Source organism: Dipteris shenzhenensis, chromosome 24 (assembly GCF_047967505.1).
Source record: "Dipteris shenzhenensis isolate YYH24624 ecotype China chromosome 24, Dip_SZ_1.0, whole genome shotgun sequence".
NCBI lineage: Eukaryota > Viridiplantae > Streptophyta > Polypodiopsida > Gleicheniales > Dipteridaceae > Dipteris > Dipteris shenzhenensis.
Genome location: NC_141619.1, coordinates 18,931,694 through 18,948,333, shown reverse-complemented (window position 1 = coordinate 18,948,333; position 16,640 = coordinate 18,931,694). Strand labels below are relative to the sequence as shown.

Below are 16,640 nucleotides of genomic sequence, written 5' to 3'. Positions count from 1 at the left end.
TAAAATGATAGACTTGACAAGAACACTTGACACACAGTCACATTGTAGATGCCACAAAGGTTGACGGAAATCTACCACAACACACGCAATATGCGGTTTCACCACACATGACTTGGAACAATGATGCCACACAAGCGCTCCAAGAGTTGATTACTCCAGCGGTTGAGAATTGCATATATGCACTTCATAGGAGTCAGCAAGAACAGTTGGCTGCAAACAACTTCAAGAGGTAAGGCCAGCACCACGGACCAATCTGCTTTCACAATTTTGTCACCAAGAACTGAAGAGGAGAGTCATTTCCAGGCTGCCAGAGGTCGCTGGCTCTGACTCTCATGGAGCTAGCCCGAACCTGTTGGAATCTAAACTGTTGAAGTTATATTATTCACATGAGATAATTCCACAAAATACATCACATGCAATGATGCACAACAGAGAGAAATAATACGACCCAAAATGAGCAATATATTTCAAGGAAAGCTTGACTCAAAGAAAGAGACCTTGCATGCTATCCAGCTCAGGCCTACGGGCCTTGTTGCTGGTTACAAAGAAGACTTGACGAAGCTATGGACCCTACAAGACCTGACGTGATGAACAACTGCTCACAGAAGCCTAGGCTTCGACATAGTAGACAACTCTCATAGAGAGCACGGACAAGAAGAAAGAGTACAATGTGTTCTCATAGATTTATAGGTATGTGGTATTACCGCCTCAGCCACCGCCTCGACTAGCTGCAAGTATCTTCCAAACCACCGTGCAACTTTTGGCCAATCATCACACAAGTCTTGCCACGTGGTTGTCCATACATTAATCCATTGAATGGTCCAATCAAACACAAGCTCCACGACTATAAACCAATCACAGACCTCCATGAAACCTTAGGGCAACATACACTTCTCCATAAGAATCATTCCAACAATCCCCCCCTGAACCGAAATGGGGAAGCCTATGAAAACGGAGTCGAACAGAACAAAAGTAGCCAACACTAAGAAAACTGTACCTGAACACCTAAACATGACCTACCCACTGAGATCATCTGAAACAATTGCACGCTACCATAAGCCAGAGCAATTCTGAAATTGTGCTTGGGTCCTAAATGCTTAATCTTCATCACATTTGACTTCGTTCACGACTCACAAGAGCCAATTCTGAAAATACTATGCCCGCCACACACAAAGTGCCATGCCAAGCCAAAATATGCCAATGTAAAGAAGCTCAAAGATACACAAATCCTTTACGTAATCCTTTGCCAACTCGATAGCAAAGTTCCATGAACGGCATCGTAGCCTACCATAAGATGATAAGAGCTACTCCCAAAAGAAACGTGGAACTTGAACTATCAACCAATCGGACATGGAACTTGAACTATCAACCAATCGAACAGAAAATTGAGCCACCTAAAGAACTTGAACAGACTAAAAATATGGTCTACGCATAAAGAGCCAACAACTGCACGCTCACAAAGAGCCCGAGCAGTTCTAAAATTCTGTCCATACTCTAAAATGCTCAGTCCTGATCATCAATAGTTGCTTCAGCAAAACCTGTGATTTACTTCTCGGTTAGAGGATTCTTAACTGCATGTGCTTTATTCTTGTACTCTGTCGATGTAGCTACGTTAGATCAATCCACTCTTGTACAAGAAATTCAAGAAACCAAGAAGATACACCCACATTGTTCCAGAGACTCAAAGGCTCACGAAATCTTTTGCCAAAACTTTGAAAGTATCAACACAATCAGTACTGCCAGCAAGAAGATCCAAGCAGCCACACCTCAATACATTCCGTTGACCATCTAATGAAGCCAAAAGTACATCAATGGACATTCTACTATATGCTTCATCAAGACAATCACTATTTTGTCAAGATGATGCGCTGCCGCTGCATGGAAATAACTAGATGCTATTTCATGTTGTTGAAAATCGATCCACGAACCTCCACAAACTCCCAGGAAAACCAGGATCACCCACACAGTGCTGCACGACCACAAACCAAAACTGTGTCACATTTGAGGGCTGGCCCATCCAAATCTTCAACGGCCTCTAGAATCAATCAAGACTGTTTCCACGAAATCCTTTGACAGACAATATCTTATGCATATCCTTCAATTTACACAGATACCTCTCAAGCTTTATGACGACAAATCCCTTTTTTCAAATTCCCAAATGACGTGAACAACTGTCAGATTCGCAAATAACTTGTTCTGATACCAATTCTTGTTGGAATCTAAACTGTTGAAGTTATATTATTCACACGAGATAATTCTACGAAATACATCACATGCAATCATGCACAACAGAGAGAAATAATACGACCCAAAATGAGCAATATATTTCAAGGAAAGCTTGACTCAAAGAAAGAGACCTTGCATGCTATCCAGCTCATGCCTATGGGCCTTGTTGCTGGTTACAAAGAAGACTCGACTCAGCTATGGATCCCATAAGACCTGATGGGATGAACAACTGCTCACAGAAGCCTAGGCTTCGACATAGTAGACGACTCTCATAGAGAGCACGGACAAAAAGAAAGAGTACATTGTATTCTCATAGATTTATAGGTATGTGGTATTACCGCCTCGACTAGCTGCGAGTATTTTCCAAACCACCATGCAACTTTTGGCCAATCATCACACAAGTCTTGCCACGTGGTTGTCCATACATTAGTCCATTGCATGGTCCAATCAAACACAAGCTCCACGACTATAGGCCAATCACAGGCCTCCATGAAACCTTAGGGCACATACGCTTGTCCATGAGGATCATTCCAACAGAACCGTCTAGAAGAGAGAGAAGCTAAATCACAAGCAACACTCCTTCAGGACCACGTCTGACTAGTTCATGAAGAACTGCCAAGTGGCATAACAGATCCACCACTCTCAAACCTTGGAGAATGCAACCCCACGAAGTTTACCAAGGCATACAAATGCCAACTGTAAGTGCATGATCCATACGATGAGGTGTCTCATATATAGAGAGCGAAGATCCACAGGTGTGTGCTCAAAAGGGTATGTGCATGAAGAGTTGTATACCCCGTGTGACATGTCCTCTTCATAAGTGTATGCCTCTTTGGAAGAGTTATAGCTCTTCGTTGTAGCTCTTGTGAAGGGTTGTGCCTCATGAGAATTGTCCCATCAAAAGGGCCTACCCTTCCACAAGTGGCCATTAATCCAATCATCCATAAGTCTAAGGTTGTAGAATTTCCTTCGGGCCGGTTCGGATGGCAAGAGGAATACTAGGGCCCAGGTGGCTTGGCAAACTATGATCATGCCATGGGCTCGAGGAGACCTAGGAATCATCGACCTAGAGATGCAGAGTAGGGCCCTTCAAGGCAAGCCAGTGGTTCGCAGACTTACCCCCAATGCAGAGCCTTGGAAGCTCCTTCTACAGAGGGGGCCTCTCAAGAACACGCCACGCACAAGTGGTCAGTGGCAGCAGTCCCACCTTTTTGATTTTTTTGTGAAGGCCCGCCTCACGGGGAAGGGATCCCCATTGATAAGGAGCCTTTTCACGGTATGGTGGAGACTCACAAGAGGACTCATATGAGCCAACCTGCTGCAGGGAGGAGTTTGACCACCAGCCACTCATTTGGCACACCTACATTCAAGATTAGTACCGTTGTATGCTCGGATAGTGGACACAAATAGGCTGGGAGCAGTGGACAACACGCCAGCTAGATCTTTCAGGACTTGGAGCAAACTCCCGTAGGACCCAGAGTTGAGCATAGAGCCCCCTCCCACATCAAAGGAGCCGGACTTCGGATGAGAGAGATTGACACAGCCATATCTAAGAGGTGGAGGGCAGGCCTACAAACATGGGCACACGGAATTGGCTGGACAAGGGTCCCCCTTAGGGTTCTGATGCGGCATGGGGGTGACCGAGTCAGCTTCTTCAGGATGGGGGCTGAGTGTCTCCTCCAGACTGACAGAGGAGGACCCAGAGATGGACAGAAGAAAGATTCACTCCATTGGCGATTGATTAGGGTGGTGAGCCGATTGGGCAGCCTGGTTTATAGATCCTCCCAGTATCCCGGGCCAGGAAGCCCCCCGATGGCGACTCTAGCTTTGGGAGGGTCGGCCTCTTTGGGAGGTGCAGTGGGATCCAAGAGAGTGGTGTTGGCCGTCGCGAGTAGGCCATAAAGGGAGAGTGGAGGAGGCTCCCTTCTCATACACGACTCGGATAAGACGACAACTGCAAATGGAGGCATCACCCTAGACCCCTTCAAGGAAGACACCGGGCAGCACAGTAGGTATCTCAGGAGGTCCGCTCACGTTTTTGAATGAGGCTCTGGTCCAATCTGCGACCGTGGAAGATCTCGTACTTTTTCTGAGTTGATGCCCCATGGGGGTTTACCCGTAGGCCCCTGGCTGGAGGAGATGAGAGTGGATGGGCGATGTTACTGCTGCTTAGAGGGTGTGCTGGAGGCGATCCCTCATTGCCTTTGCAGCTGCCTGAGCGCCCAGAGGATATCGCTAGGATCGCTCCGGATCATAGCCCAAATGCAGAACCTCCACTGAGTCTTCATTTGGGGTATGGTGGCCTAGGTGAGCGAGGGGGTCACGCCTTCCATATTGATGAGGTCTCCCCAGCTTGCAGGATACACAAGCATAGTATTTATCACATCGAGCTACATGAGGCAACCCCGCTAGGCCGACACCGGCCTCTCTTGGCCCCAGAGGATGGCGTGTGGGAGACAGTGGCCAGCATCACGGCATGGAATATATGGGTTGCGAGCTGCAGCCTAGTGATGGGGGGCCATCGGGTTCCACCATCAGCCAATTGGTCAAATGAGCCAGGTTCTCTATAGGCAAGCTGGCCTTTGCCAGGTAGGAAGGGGTTTTCTTTTCCGGTCGGTGCCTCTGGCACAGCCGCCTTGTATTGCTTCTTTGTTTCCAAGCATTGATAAAAAGTTCCTTTTTCTGTAAAACAAGGTGAATATTATTCAGAAGGCCTGCCCAGAACTTTACAGCTATTATCAAACACGAAATGATCCAAAGATGATACAGCAGAAGCTATTAAATCTGCTTCTAGCTCAAAGAGCAGGCAGTGTCGATCAACCCCGAGTCCTCACTGCATCAGTCTCGTGAGTTGGAAAAAGGATGAGAGGGCTGTGTAGTTCGATAGCAAAAGGAAACCCAGAAAAACATGACTGGTAGCCAAGGACAGGAAACAAGCAACAGAAGAAACAAAGAATATATGCAAGACCATAGCTAGGCAACACATACCATAGCTCTGCAAGCGGAATCAACACAACGATGGAATATCAAACGCGAATTGCATCGAAGCTTAACTCGGCTCGCTTGTCACATGCACCCCTGCACTTGGGTGCAATGTGACACACTGGCTGCATGATGATAACATCTCCATTGATATGTCATTGTGAAGCTCCTGGCAAACCTGTCAAGTTACAAAATAACCAGGTCATCAAGGTATCCTTGCTTATAACCCCACAAATTAATCGTATGAAAATATGTAAAAGACTAGCATAACTCACAGTTATTTTGCGTTTAACCACCTTGGAGATCAATTTAGCAGCAGAATGGTGTTCCTAGCACATCCAAAGATTCTTGGGTACACAAATATATGTTCCCGTGTTGCCCAACAATGGCCATCTTCTCGCTTAGGTAACAAAGCACGCCATCTCCTCTTTGTCCAAACCATGACACACTGTAGTGTCTCAAGCACATATCCCTGTACCCTCTCGAATTCTGCAACTTGGTGGATATATCCTCCTGTTGAGATTGTGTTGTGTCTCAAGCATAAAATGCATGCACCACATTATTCACCTGAGTACAGCAGAAACTAGGCAGTCTCTTCACACCATTTTCAATCATTGCCTTTCTCACTTTCACTGCATCATCCAACCTACCTGCATTAGCATAAATGCTAGCTAACAGCACGTAGGGTGAGCCATTCTGTGGATCTAATTTCAAAACATGGTTTGCAGCACGAACAGCACGCTCCACATCATTGTGTACTCTGCATGATGAAAGCAAGGCCATCCATGCTGAACTGACATCTTCAAATGGCATGCTGGTAATCAAGTTCTCTGCCTCTTCCAAATGTCCCCATCTCCCAAGAAGATCAATCATGCACACATAATGCTCCACCGAGGGGGGTATGCCATGTTCTCTATCCATCAAGGCGAAGTATCGCTTACCATCATCAACCAGACCTGCATGACTGCATGCAGTGAGAGCGCAAACAAACGTAATCTTGTCTGGCTTTACACCTTCAGCCTGCATTTGACCAAACAGTTGAAGGGCTTCCTTGCCATAGCCGTTCTGGGCACAGACTGCTATCATGGCATTCCAGGAGATCACATCCTGAAGTGGCATCTCTGCAAACCCAGCCCTCAAATCATCCTGGCTCCCACATTTGCCATACATACTGAGGATGGCTGTACCCACAGCAACATCCGATTCCCATCCAAAACCAACAATAGTGGCATGGAGCTCTTGACCATCCTTTAGGTCTGCCACACTGGCACACCCATCCAAAATGCAGATATAAGTGATCTTGTCTGGCTGGATGCCTTCAGCCTGCATTTGATTAAGCAACTGTAGGGCCTCCTGGCCCTGCTTGTTCTGGGCACATGCTGTAATTATGGCATTCCAGGAGACCAAATCTCGTGATGGCATCTCTGCAAATACAGCCCTCGAATCATCCACACTGCCACACTTGCCATACATATTGACAAGGGCATTTCCCACCACAACATCTGATTCCCACCCATTTCCAACAATTGTAGCATGGACCTCTTGACCCTTGCCTAGGGCTACAAGACTGCCACAAGCATCCAAGATGCAGATGAAGGCGATCTTATTTGCCTCGATGTCTTGGACCTGTAATTCACCAAATAGATGTAGGGCATCCTTGCCGTGCCCATTCTGGGCATACACTGCCAACATAGCATTCCAAGAGACTACATCGAGCAGTGGCATCTCTGCAAACACAGCCCTTGAATCATCCACGCTCCTGCACTTGCCATACATATTGACAAGGGCTGTCCCCACCACAAGATCCAACTCCCATCCTACGCCAGCAACAGTAGCATGGATCTCTTGACCCTCTTCTAGGGCAGCCACACTGGCACACGCATCCATAATGCAGATAAACGTGACTTTGCTTGGCTGGATGCCTTCAGCCTGCAGAAGACTGAACATTTGTAGAGCTTCCTTTTTATGCCCGTTCTGGGCACAAGCTGTGATCATGGCATTCCAAGATACCACATTCCGCAAAGGCATCCCTGCAAACACAGCCCTTGAATCATCCAGGCTCCCACACTTTCCATACATATTGACAAGGGCTGTCCCCACAACAAGATCAGACTCCCATTCATCGCCAAGAATAGTAGCATGGAACTCTCGGCCCTCTTCTAATGCTGCCATAATAGCACACCCATCCAAAATAGAGATGAAGGTGATCTTGTTTGGTTTGATGCCTTCAGCATGCATCTGACCCAACAGTTGTAGGGCCTCCTTCCCTTGTCCATTCTGGGCATATGCTGCAATCATGGCACTCCAAGAGACTACATCCCGCCGGGTCATTTCCGCAAATACAGCCCTAGAATCATCTAGGCTCCCACACTTACCATACATATTGACGAGGGCTGTCCCCACAAAAGCATCCAACTCCCAGCCAGTGCCTACAATAGTAGCATGGACCTCTTGAACCTCCTGTGAGCCTGCCACGATGCCACATGCATTTAAAACGCAACTAAAAGTGATGCTCCCTGGCTCAAAGCCCTCGGCATGCATTTGCCTAAACAGTTGTAGAGCCTCATTTCCATGCCCGTTCTGGACATACGCAGCAATCATGATATTCCAAGAGCATGCATTTCGATACAATATGTTGTCAAACACAGCACGTGCATGTTCTAGGCTCCCACATTTGCCATACATTTGTACGACAAGGTTACTAAGAAACCTGTCGCCCATATAACCACGTTTGGTAATGTGTTCATGCACACGTTCACCCTCATACAGAGCCTTAGCACTCATGCAGCGCCTCAAAAGTGTGGCATAGGTAGCAGCATCTGTCTCTTGAACCAGGTGACGGATGATCACCTTATTCAAGCGTTCAGAAGGGCTGCCTTCAGTCCTCCCAAAGGCACCCCTATGGTCCCCATTCAAATGAAGGGTATGACAGCCGTTGAAACTTTCAGAATGGCAGTCTTCATTCCTCGCAAGGATACTTTGATGGTGACCATCTAACATATGTATAGGACAGGCCTTGCTGGTTCCTAGCACCTCTTCACCAAGCTTGGGCAATGATTGTGGCATGGCAAGATGAGACATGCCAAATGATGATAGGCAGGGAGAAACATAACAAAGAAATAGGGCCATAGATGAGGCCAGAGCGGGTTAGACTCTTGGTTTATCTCCTCTTTCCAACTGGATATTCCATCAATCTGGCTTGTAAAGGCCTAGCTTAGGGATCTCCCTCGAGCACCAAAATCTGAAGGACTTGCAGCGCCTTATCGCCAGTATCCTTTTGTTGAAATGGAGGAGTACAGAGCAAACCAATGAGCGGCCAAATTAGGGAGAGATCACAGCTAAAGGCCCTGTGTGATCTCCCAATAAAGCTTGCTCCCAAACTACAACGCATTTACCTTGAAGCGCAGATCCAACAATTCCTTTTCTCCTTCAGCAGCCTTTTGAACCTACATATGCTCCAAAATCCGGCCGGATTCCGACCATCAAGTGTGGCACTCAATGCGAAGCCTGCTCACCACTACTATGCTGAGTTTAGCCTGGGAAAAAGGCTGAAAATGAACTCATTTCCATTCCAGGTCTTAAGGCCTCATGAATATGGGAGGGGTTTTGTGAGAAATTGTATTTTCCCATATGCTCAGAGGGTTTTTTTGAAGAATTTGGTATGGTAATTTCCCACCTTTCCCCAGCATTTGACCTTGGTGTATTTCTCGGAAAAGAGTGAGGGCCTCCTCCTTCTAACATGCAAAGATGTCCACATCATAGCAAAGTCTAGAAATGGTGGGAAATATTACTTTTTCCCATGTTCCCAATTTCCCACCATATCATAGGCTTCAATTAGCCATTTACCCTTAACTCCATAGAGAGAGGGCCTTCTCTAAAACCAAATGACATTGTTAATCGTACACCTCATACCACTACCTCAACCAATGAAAACAAGATAATGGTCTAAACTTCAACCCTCTAGCATACCTGATATCATATCTTTCACTCTATAAAGCAAGTACCTAAATATATGGCTAGGCTAACCCCATGTTGAAAGGGAATGCACCACAATCTCCAAGTAGAGTTGTGCTTACGAAATAGTGTACACACCAAGAGAGCATCCCACAATTAATCCTATATTGATGATTACAATCCCAAAGCATAGTTAGTGTAGTCTCAAGGCATATGAAACAGTGGTTACGTTTTAGCTCACCCTGTAACCTTGTGTCTAACTTTCACAAGAAGGCAATTACTCATAAGCTTTCAAAACATGATTTTTATATTAGGGATGATTGTGTCTTTCGAGTTTAATTAAAGCTTATTCTTAAGTCCCTTTTATTCCATTTGGCATTCACCTTTAACAAGTTGTAACTTGGCAATAAGAAGGAATATAATGTCTAAGAACTACCACCTCCTCCCTCCACTACCCCGCTCCCCCACCCCTCCTCCACCCCCCCCCCTCCTCCACCACCCACCCACCCGCCCAGTCCTCGATTCAAGGAAGCAGCAACATTCCTATCCACAATCCTAGGGGTTAAGTGCGGCAAGAATCGATCCCTCCCACTCTACACATTTGTTTTGTTAAGTAGGCACAGCTAAAGAAAGACTGGATCCAACAATTGGTCATCTTCTTCACAAAGAAACTGGATGGTTCAGCTTGCCAAAAATGCAAAATTCCACACTTATTCGCTGTAATCATCAGTAATAAGTAAATAAAAGATAACGAAATGACTCTACCCTAGTCGCCAAAAGCTTTTGAGGATTTGGACATCCCCTTATCACCAGCATGGGAGTTGTCACTACCTTCTTCTACTATCACATTGGCCAATTCGGATACCTCGGCAGAAATGCCTATTTTGGAAGTAGGAAATGAAGAATTTCCCCACGAGATGCTACATCTCGGTGCACAGTTGCAACCAATATATATCCATCAATAGTAACAGCCAGAGCTCGAGGCTACATCGACACCAACACCGCCTGTCAACATCATGCCAGTCAATGAGCCACAAGGAGATCTAGTGCTAGATCAGCAATACGACTATTGTACCCATGTGGCTGACTTACCATTGGGACAACCCCCAGTACGTACTACAAAATCATCAAGCATGGCTACATTAGCACCAATTGTACCAACAGTATCGCCAATCCTCATCACCGTCTATCATTCTCCATCATCAAGCCAACCAAATGCTTCAAATATCAGAACTATTCACTAGCTTGGCCAAGGAGGAGCATGCCCGAAAATTGGAAAGACACAGACTATAGCAGCCATCCAAGACCAATTCCATGGAATCACCATAGAGGTCAAGGCACTTCGAGTGCAAACAAATGAGAAAGAGGTTGAAGAAGTGTGCATGAACCAAGCTCTCCAAGCTCAAGAGAAGGCAGTGCGGGATGTGATCTCCAACCTCCACCAGAGTCAAATACAGCTAACAGCAGTAGTTTAAGCTACGACAATCCTACAAACCTCCTATGACTACTTGACCTCAACACATGCTCGGCAGGTGGAGGAACTGGCACAAGCTCAACTCACCCTAATCCAAAAAGAAGAAGAGCTCCAGGATTGCCAAGAAAATATTAAAGACATGCAACAATCTTTGGCCTACACTTAGTTTCAATCCCAATGAACGGATCGATGCTCAGACTACATGCCGACTCTATCAAAGAGTCATATTCTTAGAAGCACGCCACATATCTCTGTTTGAACAAATGGTGGATACAGGCTTCTTGGAAACAGAGTAAAAATTTTATGGTGCCAAGGCTTTACAACAGGATCGACTGGCACACCACAAGTTTCATAGCCACTGGGTTATGAGCATGGCATCCCAACTCCATGATCACAATAAGACATAACCCGAGGATGGGTAATAAAATGGATCCGGGGTGTGTTGTCTCTGTGCCAACATGGACTTAGGTAGCACATAATGTGTGTGTAGAGTAGTGGCAAAACTCCGCTTGTACTTACATAAGGCTAGGAATAATCTTTCTTAGGAATCCTCAACATGCATCTCCAACATATAAGTCCTACATGCAAGTCCTACATGCATGTACTACATGCAAGTTCTACATACGATTCCTACATGCAACTCCTACATGCATGTTCTACATGCAAGTCCTACATGCAATTCCTATATGCAACATGCAACTGTTACATGCAACTTCTAGATGCAAGTTCTTCGTGTAGAGAGAGAATGTATTACAATTCCTACATGCAAAGAGAGAAGCTCTCCAACTTGTATAAATACCCCATAATGCAATGAAGCCCGCACCCTTTGGGGCATTGTGTTGAGTTCTACTTTGGTATTCCAAGCAATTGTCTCCAATTGTCCATGCTTCCTTGCACTTCACATCCAAAAGCATGTCCTAACCTTGCAACTCCTCCTCCCCTCTCTTCCAACCTTACAACCCCTCCTCTCCCTCTCGTCCTCCCAACTCCTCCTTCTCCTCCTCCTCCTCCTCCTCCTCCCTCCTCCTCCTCCCTTCTCCTCTGTCCTCCTCCTCCCTTCTCCTCCCTACTCCTCCTCCCTTCTCCACCCTCTCCTCCTCCCCCCTATTCTCACACCTTCTTCCTCTCCCATTCCTATGCTCCCCCTAAACCCTTAGTCCCTCAACCCTTGACCTCCATGATCTATGAGGGAGACGAGTTCTCTGCCATGTACTCTACCCTAAACTTGGATCCTCCTTCTAAACCTTGAACCTCTTCTAGACCTTGAAACCTTCTTCTAAACCTTGGAGCCTCTTTCTGAACCCTAAACCTCCCTCTTACCCTTAAACTCTTCCGAAACCCTTCAACCCCCAATGAAGGTGAAAGCCTTCATTATCCCAATCATGATGATGCACGTTCCTTTCACACATGCATGCACTATGTTTGCTTACCACACTTAAGCCTACATCTCTCACCGCAATACGGCTCGAGGTCCTAAGCTACACTTATACTACAAACAACTTCACCAATATATCTGTAGTAGCTAACAAAAAGCCTCGGAACCTTGCATATTGAGAATACCCTGCTCTTCCTACTATGAAAGCCATGGGAAAGAGCAAACAATCACTTACATTATTGAAGATATATGGTTCATGATCAATATTGGTTTGATGGTTTGCTTCTTTTGGTTGATACTCTTATAGATTGAAGTGTTCCTAGATTTCTTAAATGAGACAATTATTATGATGATGACATTATGTTGATGCCACTATAGAGAGAATATATATGTAATTATACTATTTGTTGGTGTAATGATGCATTAGGATTATGGTAGGTATTTTTATTTTGTGGCCGTCTCGACATATTATGTGGTGGTGATTTCCAAGGTGCGACAATGTGTGGTGTGGAATATGCATTGGAAGTCACCCCACTAATGAGTGCCCTCTAATCTTAGAGCTAGTCAACACTCTATTGTGCGCATTCTTCATGTTGGGGAAACCATGGTATGTCACAGTACTATTATCCCAAGGCAATTACCCAACCCATATATCAACAAAGGCATTTACCCAACCCTTATATCAAAAAAGGCCACAATTGAATTTACCTGTACCTCCTAATCCATCCAATTAGGGACATTTGGCAATACAGAGAGCCATGCCTACCAATCAAGGGTAATTTAGGGCTCAAAACCTTCCATTGCCTCCTCCTACATCAGGACCTCAACCACCCCCACCGTCGATCACTCCTATGAACCAAGTGTTGGTAGAGGAACTACCCAGTGTTGGCTCTTTCCCACGGCTTCCGCAGGAAGATCAGGGTATTCTCAGTATGCAGGGTTCCGAGGCTTTTTGTCACCTACAGATATATCGATGTTGTCGTTTGTAGTATAAGTGTAGCTTAGGACCTCGTGTCGTATTTTGATGAGAGACGTAGGCTTAAGTGTGGTAAGCAAACATAGTGCATGCATGTGTGAAAGGAACGTGCATCATCATGGTTAGGGTAATGAAGGCTTTTGCCTTCATTAGGGTTGAAGGGTTTAGGAGGAGTTTAACGGTTAGAGGGAGGTTCATGATTTAGAAGGAGGCTCCAAGGTTCAGAGAGAGGTTCCAGAGTTTAGAAGAGGTTCAAGGGTTAGAAGAAGTATCCAAGGTTCAGGGTAGAGTACTTGTCTCCCTCGTTAGATCATGGAGGTTAAGGGTTTAGGGGGAGCATAGGAGTGGGAGTGGAAGAAGGTGTAAGAGCATGGGGGGAAAGGAGAGAGAGGAGAAGGGAGGAGGAGGGAGGAGGAGGAGAAGGGAGGAGGAGGGAGGAGGAGGAGGAGGAGGGAGGGAGGAGGAGGAGAAGGGAGGAGGAGGAGGGGGAGAAGGGAGGAGGAGAAGGAGGAGGGGAAAGTAGGAGAGGGAGAGGATGGGATGCAAGGTTAGGACATGCTTTTGGACATTGAGTGCAAGGAAACATGGACACTTGAGACAATTGCTTGGAATACCAAAGTAGAACTCAACACAATGCCCCAAAGAGTATGGGCTTCATCCCATTATGGGGTATTTATACAAGTTGGAGAGCTTCTCTCTCTGCATGTAGGAATTGTAAGACATTCTCTCTCTACATGTAGAATGTGCATATAGAAGTTGCATGTAGGAGTTGCATGTAGAACTCGCATGTAGAACATGCATGTAGAAATCACATGTAGGACTTGCATGTAGGAGTTACATGTAGAACTCGCATGTAGGACATGCATGTAGGAATCGCATGTAGGACTTGCATGTAGGAGTTGCATGTAGAACTCGCATGTAGGACATGCATGTAGGAATCTCATGTAGGACTTGCATGTAAGAGTTGCATGTAGAACTCGCATGTAGGACATGCATGTAGGAATCACATGTAGGACTTGCATGTAGGAGTTGCAAGTAGAACTTGCATGTAGAACATGCATGTAGGAATCTCATGTAGGACTTGCAAGTTGAGGATTCCTAAGAGAGATTATTCCTAGCCTTATGCAAGTACAAGTGGAGCTTTGCCGCTACTCTACACACACATTCTATACTACCTAAGTCCATGTTGGCACAAAGGCAACATACTCTCAGATCCATTTTATTACCCGTCTGTGAGTTATGGCTTATTGTGATTATGGAATTGGGATGCCATGCATGTAATCTAGTGGTAGTGGAACTTGTGTCATGCCAGTCGATCCTGCTGTAAAGCCTTGGCACCGTACAATGTTTGCTCTGTTTCCAAGTAGCCTATATCCACCATTTGTTCAAACAGAGATACGTGGCATGCTTCTAAGAAGATGACTCTTTGATAGAGTCAGCTTGTAATTTGAGCATTGATCCGTTCATTGGGATTAAAACTGAGTGGAGGCAAATGGCGGTCGAGGTGGCTTGGGATCTCTAGAATGTATTCCAATGTTTTGCAGAAGATAGCACTTTGTTGAAGGAAGCAGTCAATGTTGCCGCATATTATTTGCTCATGCTGCTAAAGTGCTTGGATCATTGTGCCTTGGATATTCCATTCTACACTAGAGTATGGTTCGATCATTGGCCAACTAATGGTGTGATGTTTACCCAAAGTGTGTATGTTGGCTTCCCATCTATGACATCGTGGAACTACATAGAACTTGGGATGGGTTCTAAGACATGGAGATGGATGCAAGTACTCTTTCAAGAAGATTACATCAAAGAGCTTGGGACGGTGCCAATCAGGTTGGGGATCCAACTTGCTTATCCAATCTTCACTAATTTAACGCTGATGAAGGTTGGTAGGGAAGTTGTCCAGGGTCCACATCCACCTCGAGTTTTCATATCAAGATATTTGCTCCAAAATTCCTTGATAGGGTTACTGGGAAGTGGTATTACATCAAAATCATACCCATCATTGGAATTTGGCATGGGAGTACGAATTGGATTATCTAGATCCTGATATTCAAAATCAAATGCTATGTCATTTTCTGTTGATGGCAGCACAAGTAGTGTCGGAGGTGATGTGAAGAGAGGGAGAGAAGTAAGGAGTCTCACTTGCAGCTTTCTCACATACACAATGGGGGAATACACACAAAGGTGGAGGATGAAAACAGTTTTCCTCTTCTTAGTTGTGAAAGCCAAAAGAACTCTCTTAGTACAAAAGGAATAGGTGAACCCTATATGTGGGTCTCAAACCAAACTCAGCTAACCTAGGTGGCATACTAACTGAACCACTAACTAGAGTACATAAAGATAGCTATCATCCAGCTATTATTCATGGGCGGTGTACCAACCGCATCTACAACTAACAAGTTGATGGCATAAATGCACAACGGTCACCTTGGCATATCACGAGTGGAGCTCGATATCTCAACACTCCCCCTCGAGCTCAATCCCAATTCCTGCACACCAAGCAGGTCTCTGAATTTACGCAGCTTCTCTACGCCCAATGCCTTCGTGAATATGTCAGCTACCTGATCCTCTATGCTGACATAAACTAGATCAATAAAACCTACTAGAACCTTCTCCTGCACATAGTGATAATGCACCTCAATGTGCTTTGTTCTAGCATGATAGACTGGGTTATTTGCCAAGTGTATACTGCTCATGTTGTCACAATAAATGACAACTGGCCCATCTGTAAACTGATGCATATAATAAAGTAGCTTACGCAACCAAGCTACCTCACATGCAGCCATTGCTACACCCCTGTACTCGGCCTCTGTGCTCGACAAGGCAATGTAGGCTGTTTCTTGCTGCTCCAAGTGACCACAACACTCTCAAAAGAGAACACATATCCATTGGTAGATCGTCTATTAGAAATACTACTAGCCCAATCAGCATTAGTGTATCCATGCAACTGTATCTAAACCCCAGTCTCATAAAGTAGTCCATACTACAATGTGGAGTTCACATACCTCAGTATGCATCTAGCCGCATCCAAATGTGGTTTCCTTGGAGCTTGCATAAACTGACTTACTGACCCAATAGCATAGCTCAAATCTGGCCTGGTAATAGTCATATAAATCAAACTTCTTACTATGCGTGTGTACATAGTAGGGTCTTCCAAAAGCTCACCTGTATCTACACTCAACTTCACAGCAAAGGAACTGAAATAGGCTTATAGCTTATCATCCCATATTTGGACAGCATGTCCAATTCATATTGCCTTTGTAAGAGCCATATCCCACTTGTGGATCTAATCACCTCAATGCCCAAGAAGTAACGCAGCTCTCCCAAATCCTTCATCTCAAACTTCTACTTCAATAGCATTTTCACATGAAGGATATCTTCATCACTATCACCTGTGATGATCAAATCATCAACATAAATGACAAGCAGCATAATGCCTTTCTTTGTTTTTCTCACATAAAGTGAGAAATCTGCCTTGGAAATTTGAAAGCCAATAGTGATAAGATATTGTCCTATCTTGTCAAACCATGCTCTGGGTGCTTGCTTCAAGCCATACAAAGCTTTCTTCAACCTGCAAACAAACTCAGAATGAACAGCATGAACATAACCTGGTGGCTGCTCCATATAGACCTCTTCTTGCAAATCACCATGCA

General features: G+C 45.3%; 1 protein-coding gene across 1 annotated transcript; it reads right to left on the bottom strand.

The window, feature by feature from the left end:
• Positions 1-1,766: 1,766 nt before the first annotated feature.
• LOC147886321 (pentatricopeptide repeat-containing protein At2g33680-like) lies at positions 1,767-8,478 on the bottom strand. The gene is made up of 3 exons (XM_087395677.1): positions 5,505-8,478; positions 5,215-5,386; positions 1,767-1,969 (listed from the first exon to the last, which is right to left on the bottom strand). Exon 1 carries the CDS (start codon positions 8,335-8,337, stop codon positions 5,743-5,745), a length of 2,595 nt encoding a protein of 864 aa, XP_087251803.1. The 5' UTR covers positions 8,338-8,478; the 3' UTR covers positions 1,767-1,969; positions 5,215-5,386; positions 5,505-5,742.
• Positions 8,479-16,640: the final 8,162 nt, after the last annotated feature.

What these genes read in the sequence shown, in the direction of transcription:
- LOC147886321 (XM_087395677.1), bottom strand. Translation starts at nt 8,337, where the DNA reads ATGGCCCTATTTCTTTGTTATGTTTCTCCCTGCCTATCATCATTTGGC.